Consider the following 17,299-nt stretch of genomic DNA (forward strand, 5'->3'; position numbering starts at 1 on the left):
ATCCTCAAACATAATATTATGCCCAATATCCTGTGCCCACTTTATCATGGCCGACTTAACCATTTCATCTTGTGTATTCCATTTCAACAGCAAGTTATACATTCTTGAGAGTACTTTAGTCTTAGGTTCTAACAATTCTGTTTCCAACTTCGATTTCTCCACCTGGAATCCTAACTTTTTATCCTTTTTAAAAATTTCTTGAATCTGAGCGTAATGTAACCAGTCTCGCACTTTGTCTTTCATTTTTTCCAAACTCTGCAATTTCCAATTATTGCCCTCTTTCTCTATTATTTCCCAATATTTCGGCCATTTGGCCTCCATATTGGGTCTTTTTCGGGCCTTAGCCTCCAGAGGTGATAGCCATCTTGGAGTTTTATTTTCCAATAGGTCTTTGTATTTTGTCCAGACATTAAACACTGCTTTCCTGACAATATGGTTCTTAAAGGCCTTATTGATCTTAACTTTGTCATACCATAAGTATGCATGCCAACCAAATGCATTGTTAAAACCTTCTAAATCTAACACATCGGTGTCCTCTAGAAGTAGCCAATCTTTTAGCCAGCAGAAAGCTGCGGCTTCATAGTACAACCTTAGGTCTGGCAGGGCAAAGCCCCCTCTTTCTTTCGCATCAGTTAATATCTTAAACTTAATTCTGGGCTTTTTGCCCTGCCAGACAAATTTAGAAATATCTCTCTGCCACTTCCTGAAACACTCCGTCTTGTCCACAATTTGCAATGTTTGAAACAAAAACAACATCTTAGGCAATACATTCATCTTAATAGCAGCAATTCGGCCTAACAAAGAAAGCTTCAATTTTGACCAACTGTCCAAGTCTCTCTTAATTTCAGACCAACATTTTTCATAATTGTCCTTAAATAGACTCAGATTTTTTGCTGTTATGTTTACCCCTAGGTACTTTACTTTTTTAACCACAGTTAGTTCTGTTTCTCTCTGAAACCGTTCTGACTCTGCATCTGTCAAGTTTTTTCCCAACACCTTAGTTTTCTGTTTATTTAGTTTAAAGCCCGCTACCCGACCAAAGTCTTGAATCAATTGTAACACTCTTTTTGTGCTAGATTCTGGCTCTTGCAATGTCAAAACAAGGTCATCTGCAAAAGCTTTAAGTTTATATTGTTTCGCTCCGATCTGAATCCCTTGCACCAACCGGTCCCCTCTAATCAAGTTCAAGAGCACCTCCAGGACAGAAATAAACAGCAAGGGGGAAATCGGGCAGCCCTGTCGTGTCCCTTTTTCAATCTTAAACTCTTCTGTAACCACATTGTTGACTATCAGTTTTGCCTTTTGTTCTGAGTAAATGGCGTCAATCCCATTTTCAAAACCCCGCCCCACTCCCATTTCTTTTAAATTCCCCTTCATAAATTTCCAAGAGATGTTATCGAAGGCCTTCTCCGCGTCTATAAAAATTAAAGCTGCTTTAGTGTTAATATTTGTTTGCAAAAGTTCCAAAATGTCAATAATGTTCCTTGTATTAGCAAACAAGTGTCTTCCTGGGAGAAAGCCTGCCTGGTCTTTATGAATTATCTCATTTAAAACTCTTTTGAGTCTTCCTGCCAAAACGTCAGCAAATATTTTATAATCCACATTTAAAAGGGAGATGGGACGGTAGTTCTTAAGTTGTGTCTTTTCAGTTTCTGATTTTGGTATCAATGTGATGAAAGCTTCCTTCCACGATTCGGGCGCCTTCTTTCCCTCCATAATTTCATTGCTGACCTCCATCAGTGGTTGAATCAAAAAGTCACTTAATGTCTTATAATACTTGGAGGTCAAGCCATCTGGCCCTGGAGACTTGCCCAGCTTCATATTCTGAATGGCATGTTCTATCTCTAAACGTGTTATTTTACTATTCAGGAGTGATCTATTTTCTTGTGATAGTTTTTTAAGTCCATTTTTCTCCAAAAATTTTGCAATCTCTTCCTCATTTTGTGGCCCTTGAGTGTATAATTTCTTAAAATATTTCTGGAAACATTTTCTAATTTCCACCGGGTTCTGAATATATCTTCCTTCTATTTCCAAATTTGTTACTATATTCAACTTTTGTCTCTTCTTCAACTGCCAAGCCAGCAGTTTCCCACATTTGTTAGCCGATTCAAATGTTTTTTGTTTCATTAATTTGATCTTCCATTCTATTTCCTGATTTATCAGTTTGGAATATTGTGCCTGATGAAGTTTAATTTCTCTCAAAATCGGCTGTGACTTCGGGTTTACTCTTAGTTTCTTCTCTAACTCTTTAATTTTCCCCAAAATCTTATCCTTTTTCTCATTTTGTAGTCTTTTCTTTATGGCGTTCTGTTGTATCAAGAACCCTCTCATCACAGCTTTGCTTGCGTCCCAGATTGTTCTTTTTTCCACAGCAGTGTTCAAATTTATCTCAAAGTAGTCCTTTATTGTTTTTTTGGCCTTCTTAATAATCTCCTGATCTCTAAACAAGTTGTCATTCATCTTCCATCTAAAGGAGCCGGTTGGTAATAATGTCATGTCCATTTTCAACGCATTATGATCGGAGCAGGTCTTTGGGCAGATTTCCACTTTCTTCACCTTAGGAGCCAGACCTCTAGAAATCCATATTTGGTCAATTCTTGTCCAAGTCAGTTGGGCTTCAGAGAAAAATGTTCCTTCTTTCCCCAAGGGGTTCTTTGTCCTCCATATATCAATCCAGTCCATGTTGTCTGTCATTTCGAAAAATGTCTTTGGTAGTCTGCCATCTTTAGTAACCTTTTGGCTTTGTGACCTATCCATATTCGTTGAAACGATCCCATTCATATCTCCCATCATGATGATGTTATCATAGTCCAGATAATCCAGCATAATCTCATGCAACTTCTTGTAGAATTCTGATTTCCCTTCATTTGGAGCGTAAATTCCTAATATCAAAATTTTCTCTCCTTGGTGCTGTATTTCAATTGCCAAAATTCTTCCATGTTCATCTTTAAATAGAAATTTTGGTGAGAGGCTCTCCTTTGCATATATCACCACTCCTCTCTTCTTAACTGAGTCCGAAGATATAAATTCTTGGCCTAACCTTTTATTTACCAATATTTTTCTGTGGAGCCTAGTCACATGTGTTTCTTGTAGACAAGTGATGTCTAGTTGCTCCTTCTTTAATATGTGAAAGATTTTCTTCCTTTTTTCCGGGCTGTTACAGCCATTTATGTTCCAGCTTAAAAGTTGCAGAGACATCCTGGATAAATCTGTTTAGTTTCCTTGGGATGGTGTTTTGTTCTGTGAGTCTTCAGGTTTCTGAGGTACAGGTACCTGTGGTGGTTCAGGCCCTGAGGGTAATTCAAGTCCTTTATGAAGGTCCTCTCCGTGGGCAGTCAAAAACTTATCCCTATCTTCCAAAGTTCTAATTTTAATCTTCTTCCCTCTAAAGGTAAAGGATAATCCTTGGGGAAAGTCCCACCTAAAGATGATTGAGTTGCTTCTCAACAGTTTTACTAAGTCCAAATATTCAGATCTGAGATCCAACAGCTGTTTAGGAATGTCCTTAAAAATCTCAATTCTTTTGTCCGAAATGTTCAGAGATCTTCCGTAGTGCAGGCCCAAAATCTTGTCCCTTTCCTCCTTTGATCTCAACGTAATCAAACAGTCTCTGGGCTTTTCTCTCTTTGTAAGTCTTCCAAGTCTGAAGGCTGACACAATTTTAAAGTCTTCCTCCTCTAGACCCCAGAACTTGGAGAATTCTTTGGTCAAAAACTCAGCTAGATTACCTTCTTCCACTTCTGGTATCGATCTTATCCTTAAGTTAGTCTCCCTGTTCCGAAGTTCCAACATAGAGAGGTAGGTCTGATGTTCCCCAACCTGCTTGCTGAGCGGCCTTACTTCTTTTTCCAACTCTCCCACTCTTTGGCTGGTCTCTTCGGCCAGTTTCTGATTTTCACCTGCAGCCTCCTTCAGTTGTCCGATTGCTTGTGCATTCTGTGCAACTTGCCCAGATAATTTGTTTAAAGTTTCTGTATTAAGGTCAATTTTCGCAGTTTGTTGGTCAACTTTCCTGTCCAAAGATTCCAATTTCTCAAGAATTCTCTCTAGTACAGAACCAGATCCTCCTGAAGCCATCTCTTCTAGTTGTAATTCCTCAGTTTCTCCCTCCCCTGCCTGTGACAGGGAGGTAGCTTTTTCCTCCGAGGGCAGAGTAGGCACAGATGATCTACGTGTTTGTGAGGCTGCAGTTAAGGTTGTCAGAGTTGTTTGTCTAGTTCTTAATCCCTTTCTTTTTGCGCCACTCATTCCAAAGTTATCTAGCAGTCAAGGTCAAGCTGAGTTGTTCCCATGAGAAAGCTATGGCCCAGATGGTAACAGTCAAACAGAGGGCCGGGAAATAGAAAGTAAAACAATGTTTTTGTTATAAATCCTCAATCCTCTAGGGGGAGCATAAAATGTCCTAAGAAGAAGAGTCCATTCCAATCATACGAAATCTGAACCAATACTTAGGGATCTTCACAAAAGTAGTTTTAGCAGAGTTGGTTTTAGATTTGCCACAATATTTCAAGTTGTGCTTACTGGAATTCCATAATGCAAGAACGTAACCATTCTGAACTCCCTCAGACTGTCTCAAAGTTTAAGTACAATGTATCCAAATTTGCAGTCTGACAGTTCTACTGCTCAGGCAGTTCTGACACCTGGGCTTCTTAAATAAAATTGTAATCCACAAAGAAGAGAATATATAAGTCCTGATCAAAGTCCAAAATTCAGTTGCTTACAGTCTTTAAAGGGATTAAAAGTAATTTCTGCGGGTGCTCAATCTGAGCTGTCAAAAGTTCTCTCTATGCCTCCACTCCTCCTGCTCTTTGCTTTAAAGGTCAATGGCTGCGGAAGACGGACTTCCTTTTCCTCGTCTCTCCGCTTTCAGCTTATTTTCAATATTTTTAGTCCCAAAATTTAATAAAGTCCTCAGTTACTCACGGGTTGTTGCATTTTAGGATCTTGTGTTGCAGGAAGAAAGGTCGGCGCTCACCGGCAACGGCAGCGCGGCTTCGCTCCGCTGAATGCGCATAGACCCACAGCGCCGCTGCCCCCTCTGCGATCCGGAGCCCCTTACGGGGTTCCCTCAACGTTTCGGGGGTTGCTCCTGGCGCCCGCCGGGTCCCGAGACCGCAGGCTTCCGCTGCCTGCGGTTTTCCAGAATGGGTCTCCGCTTCGCCGTAGCGGACGACCCTTTTCCAGCGGAGCTTCCCTCTCCCAGTTAGGAAAGGGCAGCCATTACCGTTCGCGCCGCCTCCGGAAGTCCCACAATTTCTGTTCTCATCCTGAAGCAAAGTTCTTAACCTGAAGCACTATTTCTGGGTTAGCGGAGTCTGTAACCTGAAGCGTATATAACCTGAGGTACCACTGCATATGAACATACTGTTTTGAATGTTGAAGGGAAGGGAACGTTCTGGGATGGAATAATATGTCAGTTGTGCCTTAACATGATGCAAACCAGATGTTCTCATTTGCCCACTCCGCCCTGTGGAACGATTCCGCGATCTGCGCCCTGAAGAAGTGGCTGATTTATTTCGCACAACGCAGCTGGTTGGAAATGTAGTGGAGCAACATTTTGGTGGGACTTCACTCACCATTTCCATTCAGGTTAGTAAACACTTCTGTCGTGCCGTCTTTATCGTGCTCTTCCACAACCTAGAGCCCTCCAGATGTTTTGCACTAATTACTACTACTGCTACTATTACTACTACATTTATATACCACCCTGCATCTATAAATCTCAGGGTGGTTCTCAGCATAAAATTACAATATGAAAAACACATAATACATAATAAAAAGAAGAACAAAAACAAACCAATAACCCCCACTCCCATAACACATTTAAAAGGGCATCGTATGTCAATCAATCCAAGGCCTGGTTGGAGAGGAATGTTTTCACCTGGCACCTAAAGGTGTATAATGAAGGCGTCAGGTGAACGTCCCTGGGGAGAGCATTCCACAGACGGAAAGCCCAATGCAGAGAAGGCCTGTTCTCGTATTGCCATCCTCTGGACCTCTTGAGGAGGAGGCACATGAAGGAGGGCCTCAGAAGATCTCAGGGTCGAGGTTGGTTCATATGGAGATAGTCAGTCTTTGAAGTATTGTAGTCCTGAGGCATTTAATGCAGTTAATTAACAAAGTAATGTGGATGGCCTGTTTTTCAAAACCCAATCCATGGACCCCGTACTTTTGAAAGTTTTGATATCTCTGTGGTAGTTTTTGTTATGGGAATGGTGCCGTGGACCCCCTGGGTGGGTTACACAGCTCCCCTGGGGGCCACAGACCACCAGTTGGGAACCCCTGATTTAAGGCCACAGACACACACACATTTTTAAACATCTGGACTTTGTCCACTTCCTTACTTCCTTACTTGTTTGTGCTTTGCTGGTTGGCAGCAGCCATTTTGGGGCAGAAACCATGGCAAGAGTGGGGAGAGAGATCATGATTAGAAATTCCCCCATAGGAAATAATGGAGATCATCAGCTCATTATGTGAATGCTTGCCTAATGAACTATTTCCCAGAAATGCATTGTGGCTGGTAAGCGGGACTACTAAAATCTAAATAACAACACCACTTTGGATCCAGTGGTCACCTCTGATACCCCAGTCCTTTTGTTGATACCATGTTGTGCAAAGATGGCCAATATGCCACACCACTCCTCATCTGCCAACAGCTGACTTTCCTTTTACAAATAGCACCCATCAATCTTGGTGAGCACCATAGTTATTGGGAGCATTTATGATACGAGATGCCAAGGGCCGGGGGAATAAATGTGGCAGCCTTTATTTCTCTTCAGACCACCTTTTCCTATTTGATGAGGACCTGAAATAAAAAGGTGTCTGTTCCCGAAAGCTTTGGCGCCAAATCATACCCACGAGAGCGCTATAAATTAATGCACAATGAAATTGGATTTAAATTATTAATGGGCGATATTTTTGAATACCCAAGAGAGACTGGTCGGCTGCTCTTATCTCAGTCTCCTCCATCCCCTTCCCTTTCTTCTCATCTACAGGACGGTCCTGAAGCTGGACAGACTGTGAAGGTGAGTGCTTATTTTATTATGCAGAGTACAAATTAATAAGAGACAATTATGAGAACTAATAAAACCAGTCAGCTGCAGCACATTGCAGCATTGCTATTTTATCCTTGAAGCTGGAGGGATCCTGAATCTTCTGTGCGGCTGTAAATAGATTGATTGAAAGGGAATATGGTGCAATATGGTTACACCTCACCACCTCTCCAGTCTTAAGCAGTGACTCTTGACCGCTGGTCCATGGAACGGCTCCATCTCGGCACACTGCTGTCTTCTGCGTCCGGGACCTCCATGGCCGGGTGGGGATCTTAAGAGCCTGGCTGGGTCAGACTCTCAGTCCAGCTAGTCCAACAATTTGTTTCTCACAGTGGCCAGACAGATGCCTTTGGGAAGCAAGGCAGGAAGGCAACAGCCGTTTCCATAGTGTATGCCCTTGGTATACAGGGAAACTATCTTTAAGCATGGACTCAGCTGTCATAACTAATACCTATCCTCCATATGCCTGCATAATCCATTTGTTTGTGTGGGTGTGTGGCTGCCCTTCTGTGACAGTGAATTCCTAAGTATTGCTATTGTGGAAATAGGTATTTCTTTTGGTCTGTCCTGAACCTGATGGGTCTGTCAATCCACTTTTCAGTCGGTGACCTTGAGTTCTTGTTATATAATAAACTTCCTTCCCTCCCCACCTTGATTTTCCACAGCCAGCCAACAGCCACCTTCTTTTACTAGCTGGTCCCCATGTGGATTATAACAATTGAAAGAAAAGAAGTTAAAACAGATTACAGGAACAGGGCGGATTCTGAAAACACTCTTATCAAGTGTCAAAGACCAGGGTAAAGAGATGCGTCTTCAGCATTCCAGAAAAGCTGTATAGTGGAGCATGCTAATTGGAAGGGACTTTGGTCTTATTTGCACACAAGCAAGTATGTCTCCTCATGAGTTAGCACCCAGTGGTTTGCAGCTGAGCTTCTGAGATAACACCCTGAAGAAAAGATGGTGTTTGAAGCATTGGGAGATGTTAGGGAAACTCTCTGTGTGGCTTTTGGTCTGCCATAGCTGTTCCACACATGCAAGTCATCACTTTAACATTGCAGTCATCAAGTGATGAAACCTCAGCAAACACCAAAATACACGCCCACTGTTGGAGCTAACCCCTCAAGGGTTGTGGCAGCTGAGGGTGGGGCATCCCGTGGTGTGTCTGAAGCCTATCTGCTGTGGCCAAGTGGTCAAGGATCTTCATAATATAAAACAGCCCAATTGGATCAGGCCAATGGTCCACCTAGTCCAGCCTCCTAGTCTTTAAAGGTCAGCACCAACACTTTGAATTGTGCTCGGAAACGTACTGGGAGCCAATGCAGATCTTTCAGGACCGGTGTTATATGGTCCTGGTGGCCACTCCCAGTCACCAGTCTAGCTGCCGCATTCTGGATTAACTGCAGTTTTCGAGTCACCTTCAAAGGTAACCCCACGTAGAGCGCATTGCAGTAGTCCAAGCAGGAGATAACCAGAGCATGCACCACTCTGGCGAGGCACTCCGTGGGCAGATAGGGCTCTAGGCTGCGTACCAGATGGAGCTGGTGAACAGCTGCCCTGGACACAGAATTAACCTGCACTTCCATGGACAGCTGTGAGTCCAAAATGACTCCCAGGCTGCGCACCTGGTCCTTCAGGGGCACAGTTACCCCATTCAGGACCAGGGAGTTCCCTCACACCCGCCCGCCTCCTGTCCCCCAAAGAACAGTACTTCTGTCTTGTCAGGATTCAACCTCAGACTTCATTTGTTTAATCAGGCATACAAAAAACAATTGGAGACCCATTTGAACTTTCCCCTGATGGGGCCCAAGCTCCTGTCTCCTGCTTCTATGATGGCTCAGCTCTGCCTCCACAGCTGGAACCAGTAATGTTTCTGAATACCAGTTGCTGGAGACCACAGGAGGGGAGGCTGCTCCTGTACTCAATTTCTGCTTGCTGGTTTCCCACAGGCATCTGATTGGCCGCTGTGAGAACAGGATGCTGGGACAGATGAGCCAAGATTCAGCCAGCTCTTCCTATGTTCTCAATCCAGTGGGCCACTGGAGAATGTCATTGACACTCTGCATCTCTGGCATCTCTGGGCCCCTCCTTTAGCTGCTTGGCAAATGTCTTTTTCTCTCTGGGCGCACCTTCAACCCTTGTCCCTGGAGGTCTGTGTGTATGTATGCTCTCTGCTGGCATCTTGTGGGTCTTGCGCCGTGCCTCTTTTCCTTACACCTCTATGTGGCACACATTCAACACAGCTTGTAAGAAGAGAAAGGATTTGAACTCCTACCTGCACTGATTCCTGGGGATTTTCAGTAACATGGCCATTATTGTTGTGCCACTGAGGCTGGTGGGGCAGTGATGTTGTGGTCTTGCTGTGGGTGGGTGGGCGGGTGTGGTGTGATGCAGGGGATGTCATGGGGGCATGCATTGAGGTCTGTGCAACATGTAGGTGGCTTGGCTTGGCTCTAGTGGTGTTCCAAGGGGATGAGTCTGTCAGTTTTTAAAATGCATTTTTTGGATTTTCTGGTTGTGTGTGTTTTCCCCCCTCCCTTCCTGGACTGACCACACATTGAATATGGCAGCTGTTTCTCAAGAATAGGAGTAGCCTATCTCTGTTCCCAGTGTAATGTGAGTATAGGATTTACCTGTTAAAGGCCCTGTTAGGGTTGATTAAGACAACACTAACATTTGACAACAGCAAATGGAAGCAATTCTCTTCCTTTCTATTTGCTGCATTGACCTTATTTGTGGGATAGTTTGTGTTACCGCCTGGGAATAGCTAGCGGGGATGGAAGAAGAAAGAGAGAGTGTGCGTGCAGGGAGAAAGGACAACAACTACAACTTCTAGTTCACCTCAGATGGATGGATAGGCCAAAGATTCACAAATCTTACTGAGGAAGCCCAACAATGAAATCCCATTCTTTTCTTCATTTACTGCCTTTCCCATTCATGGCCTTGAAATTACTCTTCCCTGTCCAATAAACTTCTGCACCAGAGTGGTCCCATGAGGTCTACTGCCACTGGTACAGTGTTTGACTGGTAGCTTTTCACCTACCCACTATCTCCCCCCCCCCAAAAAAAAAACCTTTCTGTATTGCCAACATGGCACTTCCCTATACCAGCAACCCCACTAGTACCTTCTATGGCACTTGAAAAAGGTTACAGCAAATATCTCCACAAAACCCACAATACACAATATATTGTTTGCTCTTCCTGTTTAGTTCCTGTTTGCACTGGCTTTGCGTCACCTATATTAAAAATTCCACCTCAAACATGACAACATTTCATTGAATATGCAAACTCCTTTCCATTCTGAACAGCAGAGAGATGCAACGAGCTTCTCTCTGTGAGCGAGTGCAGCAGGACCTGACAAATGTGCTTTTCCCCATTTTGGGGGAGGCCATTTTTTAGATACAGCAGCCATTTTTGTTACACCACACCCCTCACAACAGCCATTTTCTGCTATGCTGTGGCAGCTATTTTGTGACTGGGGACCACCACTGTCTCAGAATTCCAGATGTGCTCATTGGCGCATAAAGTTTGACAGTCTTGCCGTATTCAAATTAATCTTGCAAATCCAACATAGGCAACCGGGCACAACGTTGAGCAATGTTAGTGTTTGGCACAAAGGGACATTAACCATTTCCCTTGCCTCATGTCATGAACAGACATTCTTTTCCCACTCCTTCCTGTTGTTTAGATGAAAAGCACCACTTCCCAGCACCATGTGGAGGCTGCTGCAAATGATAACCACCTTGTGACGGACTCCCCACTGCTGCCATAAAGCATAGAGCCAGCCATTGAGTTCTTCTGGAGGGTGGCATAGCAAGTTCCCACACCAACGCTTTGACTTGTGGGCAACAGTGATATGGAAATTTTCTGTGCTGAGCTCTGGAATGTCACTGAGGCTGCTAGTTCATACTGTTGCATGCATCCTAATCTTGGAGCAGCAAGAGACTCCAGGAATCCCAGTGCTTACTCAGGGTTCAATTTTATTGAAAAGCAAGTTAATGGAAACTGTGGTGTCTTTAGGCTAAAACTGGTTTTATTTGCACATATATGCAACCTGAGCATAGGATGGAGGGGCTCAGAAATTTCAGAAATAGACTGGAAAGAGAAGTTGCTGAATTACAACTTATTACCAAACTTAAAACCATGGAGAGACCTGGTCTGAATAGAGACATTGGATTCTTATCTCATTATACATGATGAAGCTATTTTTGGCCATCTCACCCCTTGCTTTTTCCTGTAAGACCAACTGCAGTCGTTAACAGTCGTCAACAGGTTTACCACACCTGTCAGCTAATTGCCCATTCCCACCAGACCCTTCTGAGTAATACCCCTCCCCACCCTCTCACTATATAGAAGGGTCTGGTGACTTCTGTTTCAGTGTATCTGAAGAAGTGTGCATGCACACGAAAGCTCATACCAAGAACAAACTTAGTTGGTCTCTAAGGTGCTGCTGGGCAATTTTTAATTTTTTAGAATATATTTATATTGTTTTATTGTATTTTTAATATTTTGTTGGAAGCTGCCCAGAGTGGCTGGGGAAACCCAGCCAGATGAGCAGAGTATAAATAATAAGGCATGTGAATGGATATGTGAATGGCAGCCCTTAACTGGCCAGCTGAGCCCATTATCTTACAAAGAAACTTCTCTGACCAGTTCAGCAGCCTCTTCTGCTAGATTCTAAATCTCCTTGGCCTGCAAGGGACCTGCAAATATAACCTAGACTGACACACACATGCTGGAACCTATAACAAGACATATTTTAGCTATTGCAGGGGTAAGTCATAACTTCCAGTGGTCTCATAGCAGTGCTTCTGATGTGCTAAGTCTCTATATCAGCCTGTGAGAGAAGGATGTCGCAGTTGATTAGGCACCACATTCTGAAATTATTACTGCAGTGGTTTGAAAGGCTGGGTTGATTAACTAATCACAGCTTGAACCATGCGAATTTAAATCTACAGCAGGCTGTGATGACCTCACTGTTGGGCTATAGGATTCCCTGCAAGTGCACTCACAGGCAAAGTGTTAGTTGAAAGAAGTGCTCCCTTGGTTAGCCATCAGCAAGTATATATCTTGCTTTTAGAATTAAAGGTTGGGGAAAAATTGATTTTCTATTGTATGAGAGGCACAGGCCACTTGATGTGTGTGTAGCCAGTGGATTCTGAAGATATGTTGATGTGCTGGCGGCTTCTTGTCCCATTAGCTTAATAAATGTAATGAAATGACAACACCCCGCTGATGTTATTGCAAACTCCCGGATTTTCAAGATCACACGTTGTACTCTCTTCTAGATATATGAGCTGCTTTTCTGGAGAGCACCATAATTTGCGATAATTTATTGTCCCTATGCTGATGGCATGGGCTTTTAAAAAAAGAAATAAATAAAGAGGAAATTCAAACACTGGGTATTTTAATAAAATTAGTTGCATTCCCAATCCATTTCTGATTCAATTACCTTAATCACAGTCTGGAAAAGGCCGGTCCGAGTCACCGCTTGGTGCACCTGAGGGACCATGAGACTCGAAACCAATCATTAGGTATGAGAACCACATCTTAAATTGCAATAAATAATGTTTCTCTCTCGCCAACATCAAACGTTTTCCTTGTCCAAAAAGGAGAAAAAGATAAGCACAAAACGAAATGACATGTTTATCTGTGAAAGAAGAGCAAATGCCATTGTTCATTTTGATGGGCGTAGATTAGACATCACTAACTAGGCCATTTCTCTTCCTTCTCTCACCTCTCTGAATAGTCTTAAAAAGTTTGGGGGACTGGAGGAAAGGAAACAGAGTCCTCACAGTATATTGTCATCTTCACATGTTGATTAGATCTGCGGTTTTAAAAACGCAAGAAGCAGGGGAGAGTAACATCAAAATGGTTGTAAGTTATCTGCTGAATACCACAGTCCGGGAGTCTCATGGATGCATATATAAAAATGGTGACAAGATCTAGGCACCTTCCTTCTTGAGTCCCATATGTTGTCAATTGCAAATTCAACTAGTCCGACAGGGAACTGAGGTTGATGCTTTCAATGTGGCACAATCATTTCAATGCCTCACCTTCTGTTAATTATTCTAAGCTGCAAAGATTGGCTTCCCGTATTTTTTTTTTATGATGGGCATGTTTTGCTTTCGCAGATGCTTCTTTAATGGTGCACTAAATCAATACACCTGGCTGGAGTTTTGTAGGCATCTTAACCCAAAGTGAAATGTCTCTATGGAACCGAATCCCTCTTTAGCCTACAGCTGATCCTTTCTAATTTTCTTGTCTTCTCTCATTCCTATTGTTCCTGAGGACTGGGGGTTTGAATATTCAAAATTAATCACAGCGCAGCAGGCCTTGATTGCATCAGAAGGATTACAGTCATTAACAGCGATGCAATGTTAATGCGTCTGGGCATCCTGTGGATTCATATACACAAACCTTGGGCTAATAAACCATGAAAGCCACCTTTTCGGTCTTTCAGATGAGCAACAGAAGCTGCAGCTAAAGGAAAGATGTCACCCCCTGGGTCACCCTGAGCATTCTCTCCCTGCAGACATAGCTCTGAAGAAAGGCTAAGGTGGCTGAAACATTGCTTTTGGTCTGGATATCCCAGACATCTCGCTGAGGCCAGAAAGCAAGGAGGCAAAAGAAATGAGACATTATATATGAAAACAGTGATAATGCTAGTATGTGTATAGGGTGTTAGGAGAGGAGTAATACCTCTGGTGAGGGACGCAGGTGGCGCTGTGGGTTAAACCACAGAGCCTAGGACTTGCTGATCAGAAGGTGGACGGTTTGAATCCCCATGACAGGGTGAGCTCCCATTGCTTAGTCCCTGCTCCTGCCAACCTAACAGTTTGAAAGCACGTCAAAGTGCAAGTAGATAAATAGGTACCGCTCCAGTGGGAAGGTAAACGGTGTTTCTGTGTGCTGCTCTGGTTTGTCAGAAGCGGCTTAGTCATGCTGGCCACATGACCCGGAAGCTGGACGCCGGCTCCCTCGGCCAATAAAGCGAGATGAGCGCTGCAACCCCAGAGTCGGCCACGGCTGGACCTAATGGTCAGGGGTCTCTTTACCTTTTTAATACCTCTGGTTGGGGACATCATGCTGCTCCTGGGGTAGTTTGTCCACCTTTGGTGTCCACCCTGCATTCAGCTGTCAACATGCGACAGCAGCCACACCCCAGGAATGGCTTCCACTGGCTGGCTAAACCAGGTGAGGATATGAGCTATGCCCTAAGACAGCACTGTCAAAATGAGAAGGAAGATCATCCTGTGCTTTCTAGGTAAAGGCAAAGGACCCCTGGATGGTTAAGTCCAGTCAAAGGCGACTATGGAATTGCGGCACTCATCTTGCTTTCAGGCTGAGGAAGCTAGCGTTTGTCTGCAGACAGTTTTCCAGGTCATGTGGCCAGCAGGACTAAAGCGCTTCCAGCTCAATGGATCACTGTGACAGAAACCAGAGCACACGGAAACGCTATTTACCTTCCCGCCACTGTGGTACCTATTTATCTACTTGCACTGGCATGCTTTTGAACTGCTAGGTTGGCAGGAGCTGGGACAGAGCAATGGGAGCTCACTCCGTCGTGGGGATTTGAACCACTGACCTTCCAATCAGCAAGCCCAAGAAACTCAGTGGTTTAGACCACAGCGCCACCCACGTCCCTCTGCTTTCTACAGTAGGGGTAGCCAACATGGTAGCTTCTGGATGCCTTTGGACTACAACTCCCACCAGCCCCTATCAGAATGGCCAATACTAGGGGTGATGGGAGATGGAGTCCAGCAAAGGAGGGCATCACACTGCCCACCCTTGTTCTATGGACTTATGGGTGAAATGGTGAAATGCTGCCACTTCACACTGTGCCCTATCCAGGTTTCAGCAGCCATTTCATGGAAGACAAGTCTCACAAAGTTCTCTAATCTTTGCATCTTCCAGTTATTGTCATTAGAAAAGGGCACCTGGCCTTCTCGCTGCCGCCATCCCTTGATGCTAGAAGCAGCATTAAAAAAAAAAAAGTTTGATGGCTGGAGGAGACAAAGGAAAATGAAGGCCACGCAATGATTGATGGACGTGACACTCTTTGAACTGAGAATAGCGAGTGCTGCAAGGCACTGATAAATGGAAATGATGGCTTGGATAATGAAGTCTGTTTTAGAAATATCAGGAGCTGAAGATCCCCTGAAGGGAAAAGGGGGCAGGCCCAATTCCCATAATTCTCTCTGGTGGTAAATTATGATGGGTCTGGAGATGGATCTTTTTGTTTTGTTTTGCTTTTGCACTACAGAATGTCACGGTGCTTTCCATTGCCAGACTTGCTAAGTAACATCACATTAGAGGTCTGCCACATTCTGAACATCCCAGACATGCACATTAAAAAGGTCTTGTAGCATCCTGAGGAATCCACCAATTAGTCACAGTTAGAAAAATGAAGGAAGGGGGCTCCTTCTTTCTGACGGGCCTTGCAGAGTCTTTGGACTGTCTCTCCTTGAGGCCAAAGTGAAGGGTATGAATTTTTTTTTTTGTGATTTCATTAACTGTAATTTAGTCCAAAAACATCATTATCCTTTCTTCTGGGAGGTGGAGGGAGGCTGCAACCCTGAGCCCACTTAGCTAGGAGTAAGCTGGATTGACTTCAGTAGGACTTACTTCTGAGTAGACACGCTGAGGCTTTTGCTGGTGAGGCGAAGAGCCAGTTGCCTATTGAGAGCAAAGACATTGTGGTGACAGTTTCTAAGTACTATAATCTTCCATTGGTCTAAGGTGGAGGTGGGGAACCTGAAGTCATTCCCATATTGTTGGACTCCATTTCCCAGCAAGTCCAGCTTGCATAGACAGTGATTAGTATTATGGGAGCTATAGGGTCTGCATCAGGTGTGGAGAACCTTTGTCCCTTCAGATGTTGTTGGACTACAACTTTCCTCATGCCATTGGTCATGCTTTTTTGGGTTGGTGGGAGTTGCTGTTCAGCAACATCTGGGGTGCCAAAGGTTTCCCAACCCTGGTCTGTATAAATCTATAGAATAGTTATGGATATGTATGGATGCATTCATGTCCTAACATTAGGAATTAACATTTTAGAATTTTATTTTTAATTGCATTATTTCATCACAAATCTGCCTACTGCCCTGGACTCCTTTGGGAGGAAGGATGGTATATAAATTTACAAAATAAAAAAAAATAGACATGGCCTCTATCAAAATCCAACAGATTAAGAACAACATGCAAATGTGCAAACACACTGTCATGATGTTGAGTTTGCAGAGTTAAGACCATTGAAAAGCATTTTATATCTGCTTTCTACCATATTTCTCCCATTACAGCTCTTGTAAATACTGTATAGACTTTCCTCCGGGAGAAAACATGCACAGCCTTTGTGTGCGAAAGAATTCCTGATTTGCTTACAATTGTGTTGCTCTTGCCCATAAATCTTTTATTAGGAAGAAGTTGCAAGGCTGGGGATCCTACTTTCATGAGTTGCTTTTCAATAGCCCATCCCCTACTTTTTTATTTTATGCTAAAGTCAGAAAGGTTATTATCCTTTCCCTTTTCATTGTTCTGCATTGATTTTGAGGTTTCTGACCAGATCGCTATTGAGAGGTGTAAGAGCAAATTCAAAGTGGACCAGGAAAACATGAGAAGTGGGATTTCTACCCCTGGGAATGGAAATGCTCTTTGGCATTTTTCCAATTTCCACGTTGCACCTGACATGCATCCCTTCCTGGGCTGATCCCTTGATTGATGATGATAATTTTAATATATTAATAATAATTAATAATTTTATTATTATTATTATTATTATTTATTTATTTATTTATTTATTTATTTATACCCCACCCACTTTGGGCAGCTTCCAACAGAATATTAAAATACATGATGCTATTATAAAATGATTGATGCCATTGTCTGATACTGTCTGCAACTGTGATACAAGGAGCATGTGAAAGGGATTCACAGGCTCGTCTGCATTATCAAAAAGGACATCACATACTTGATCTCAGAAGAGCTCTATGCGCACATATGCCAGTGTTTGAAAATACGGCTTTTCCACATCGAAGCAGGCTTTCCTTTGGCATTCATAAGGACTAGTAAAATTTCCCCTCCTCTGTACAAAAAAGGAAACATGAAAGCTGAATGAGTGTTTTACTATGTGGATAATTCCTAGCTCTACTCCTTTTTTCTGCCACAGCTAAAACCCATCTAAATTATGATAATTCCAGACCCTCAAAGTGTCCCTATTTTCCAGGGACAGTCCCAGATTTACAGAAGCC

At 43.4% G+C, this 17,299-nt stretch overlaps 1 protein-coding gene across 5 annotated transcripts in view; it reads left to right on the top strand.

Moving 5' to 3' along the window:
- FHIT (fragile histidine triad diadenosine triphosphatase) overlaps positions 1–17,299 on the top strand; it is a 1,048,842-nt gene that overhangs the window by 821,033 nt on the left and 210,510 nt on the right. For all 5 annotated transcript variants that reach the window (XM_083725434.1, XM_083725437.1, XM_083725435.1 and 2 more), the window contains 2 exons: positions 5,444–5,589; positions 6,996–7,025. In XM_083725434.1, the coding sequence (XP_083581560.1) occupies positions 5,444–5,589; positions 6,996–7,025 (176 nt within the window). The remainder of the gene's footprint in view (positions 1–5,443; positions 5,590–6,995; positions 7,026–17,299) is intronic.

This window comes from Podarcis gaigeae (genome assembly GCF_964106915.1).
Source record: "Podarcis gaigeae genome assembly, chromosome: 2".
NCBI lineage: Eukaryota > Metazoa > Chordata > Lepidosauria > Squamata > Lacertidae > Podarcis > Podarcis gaigeae.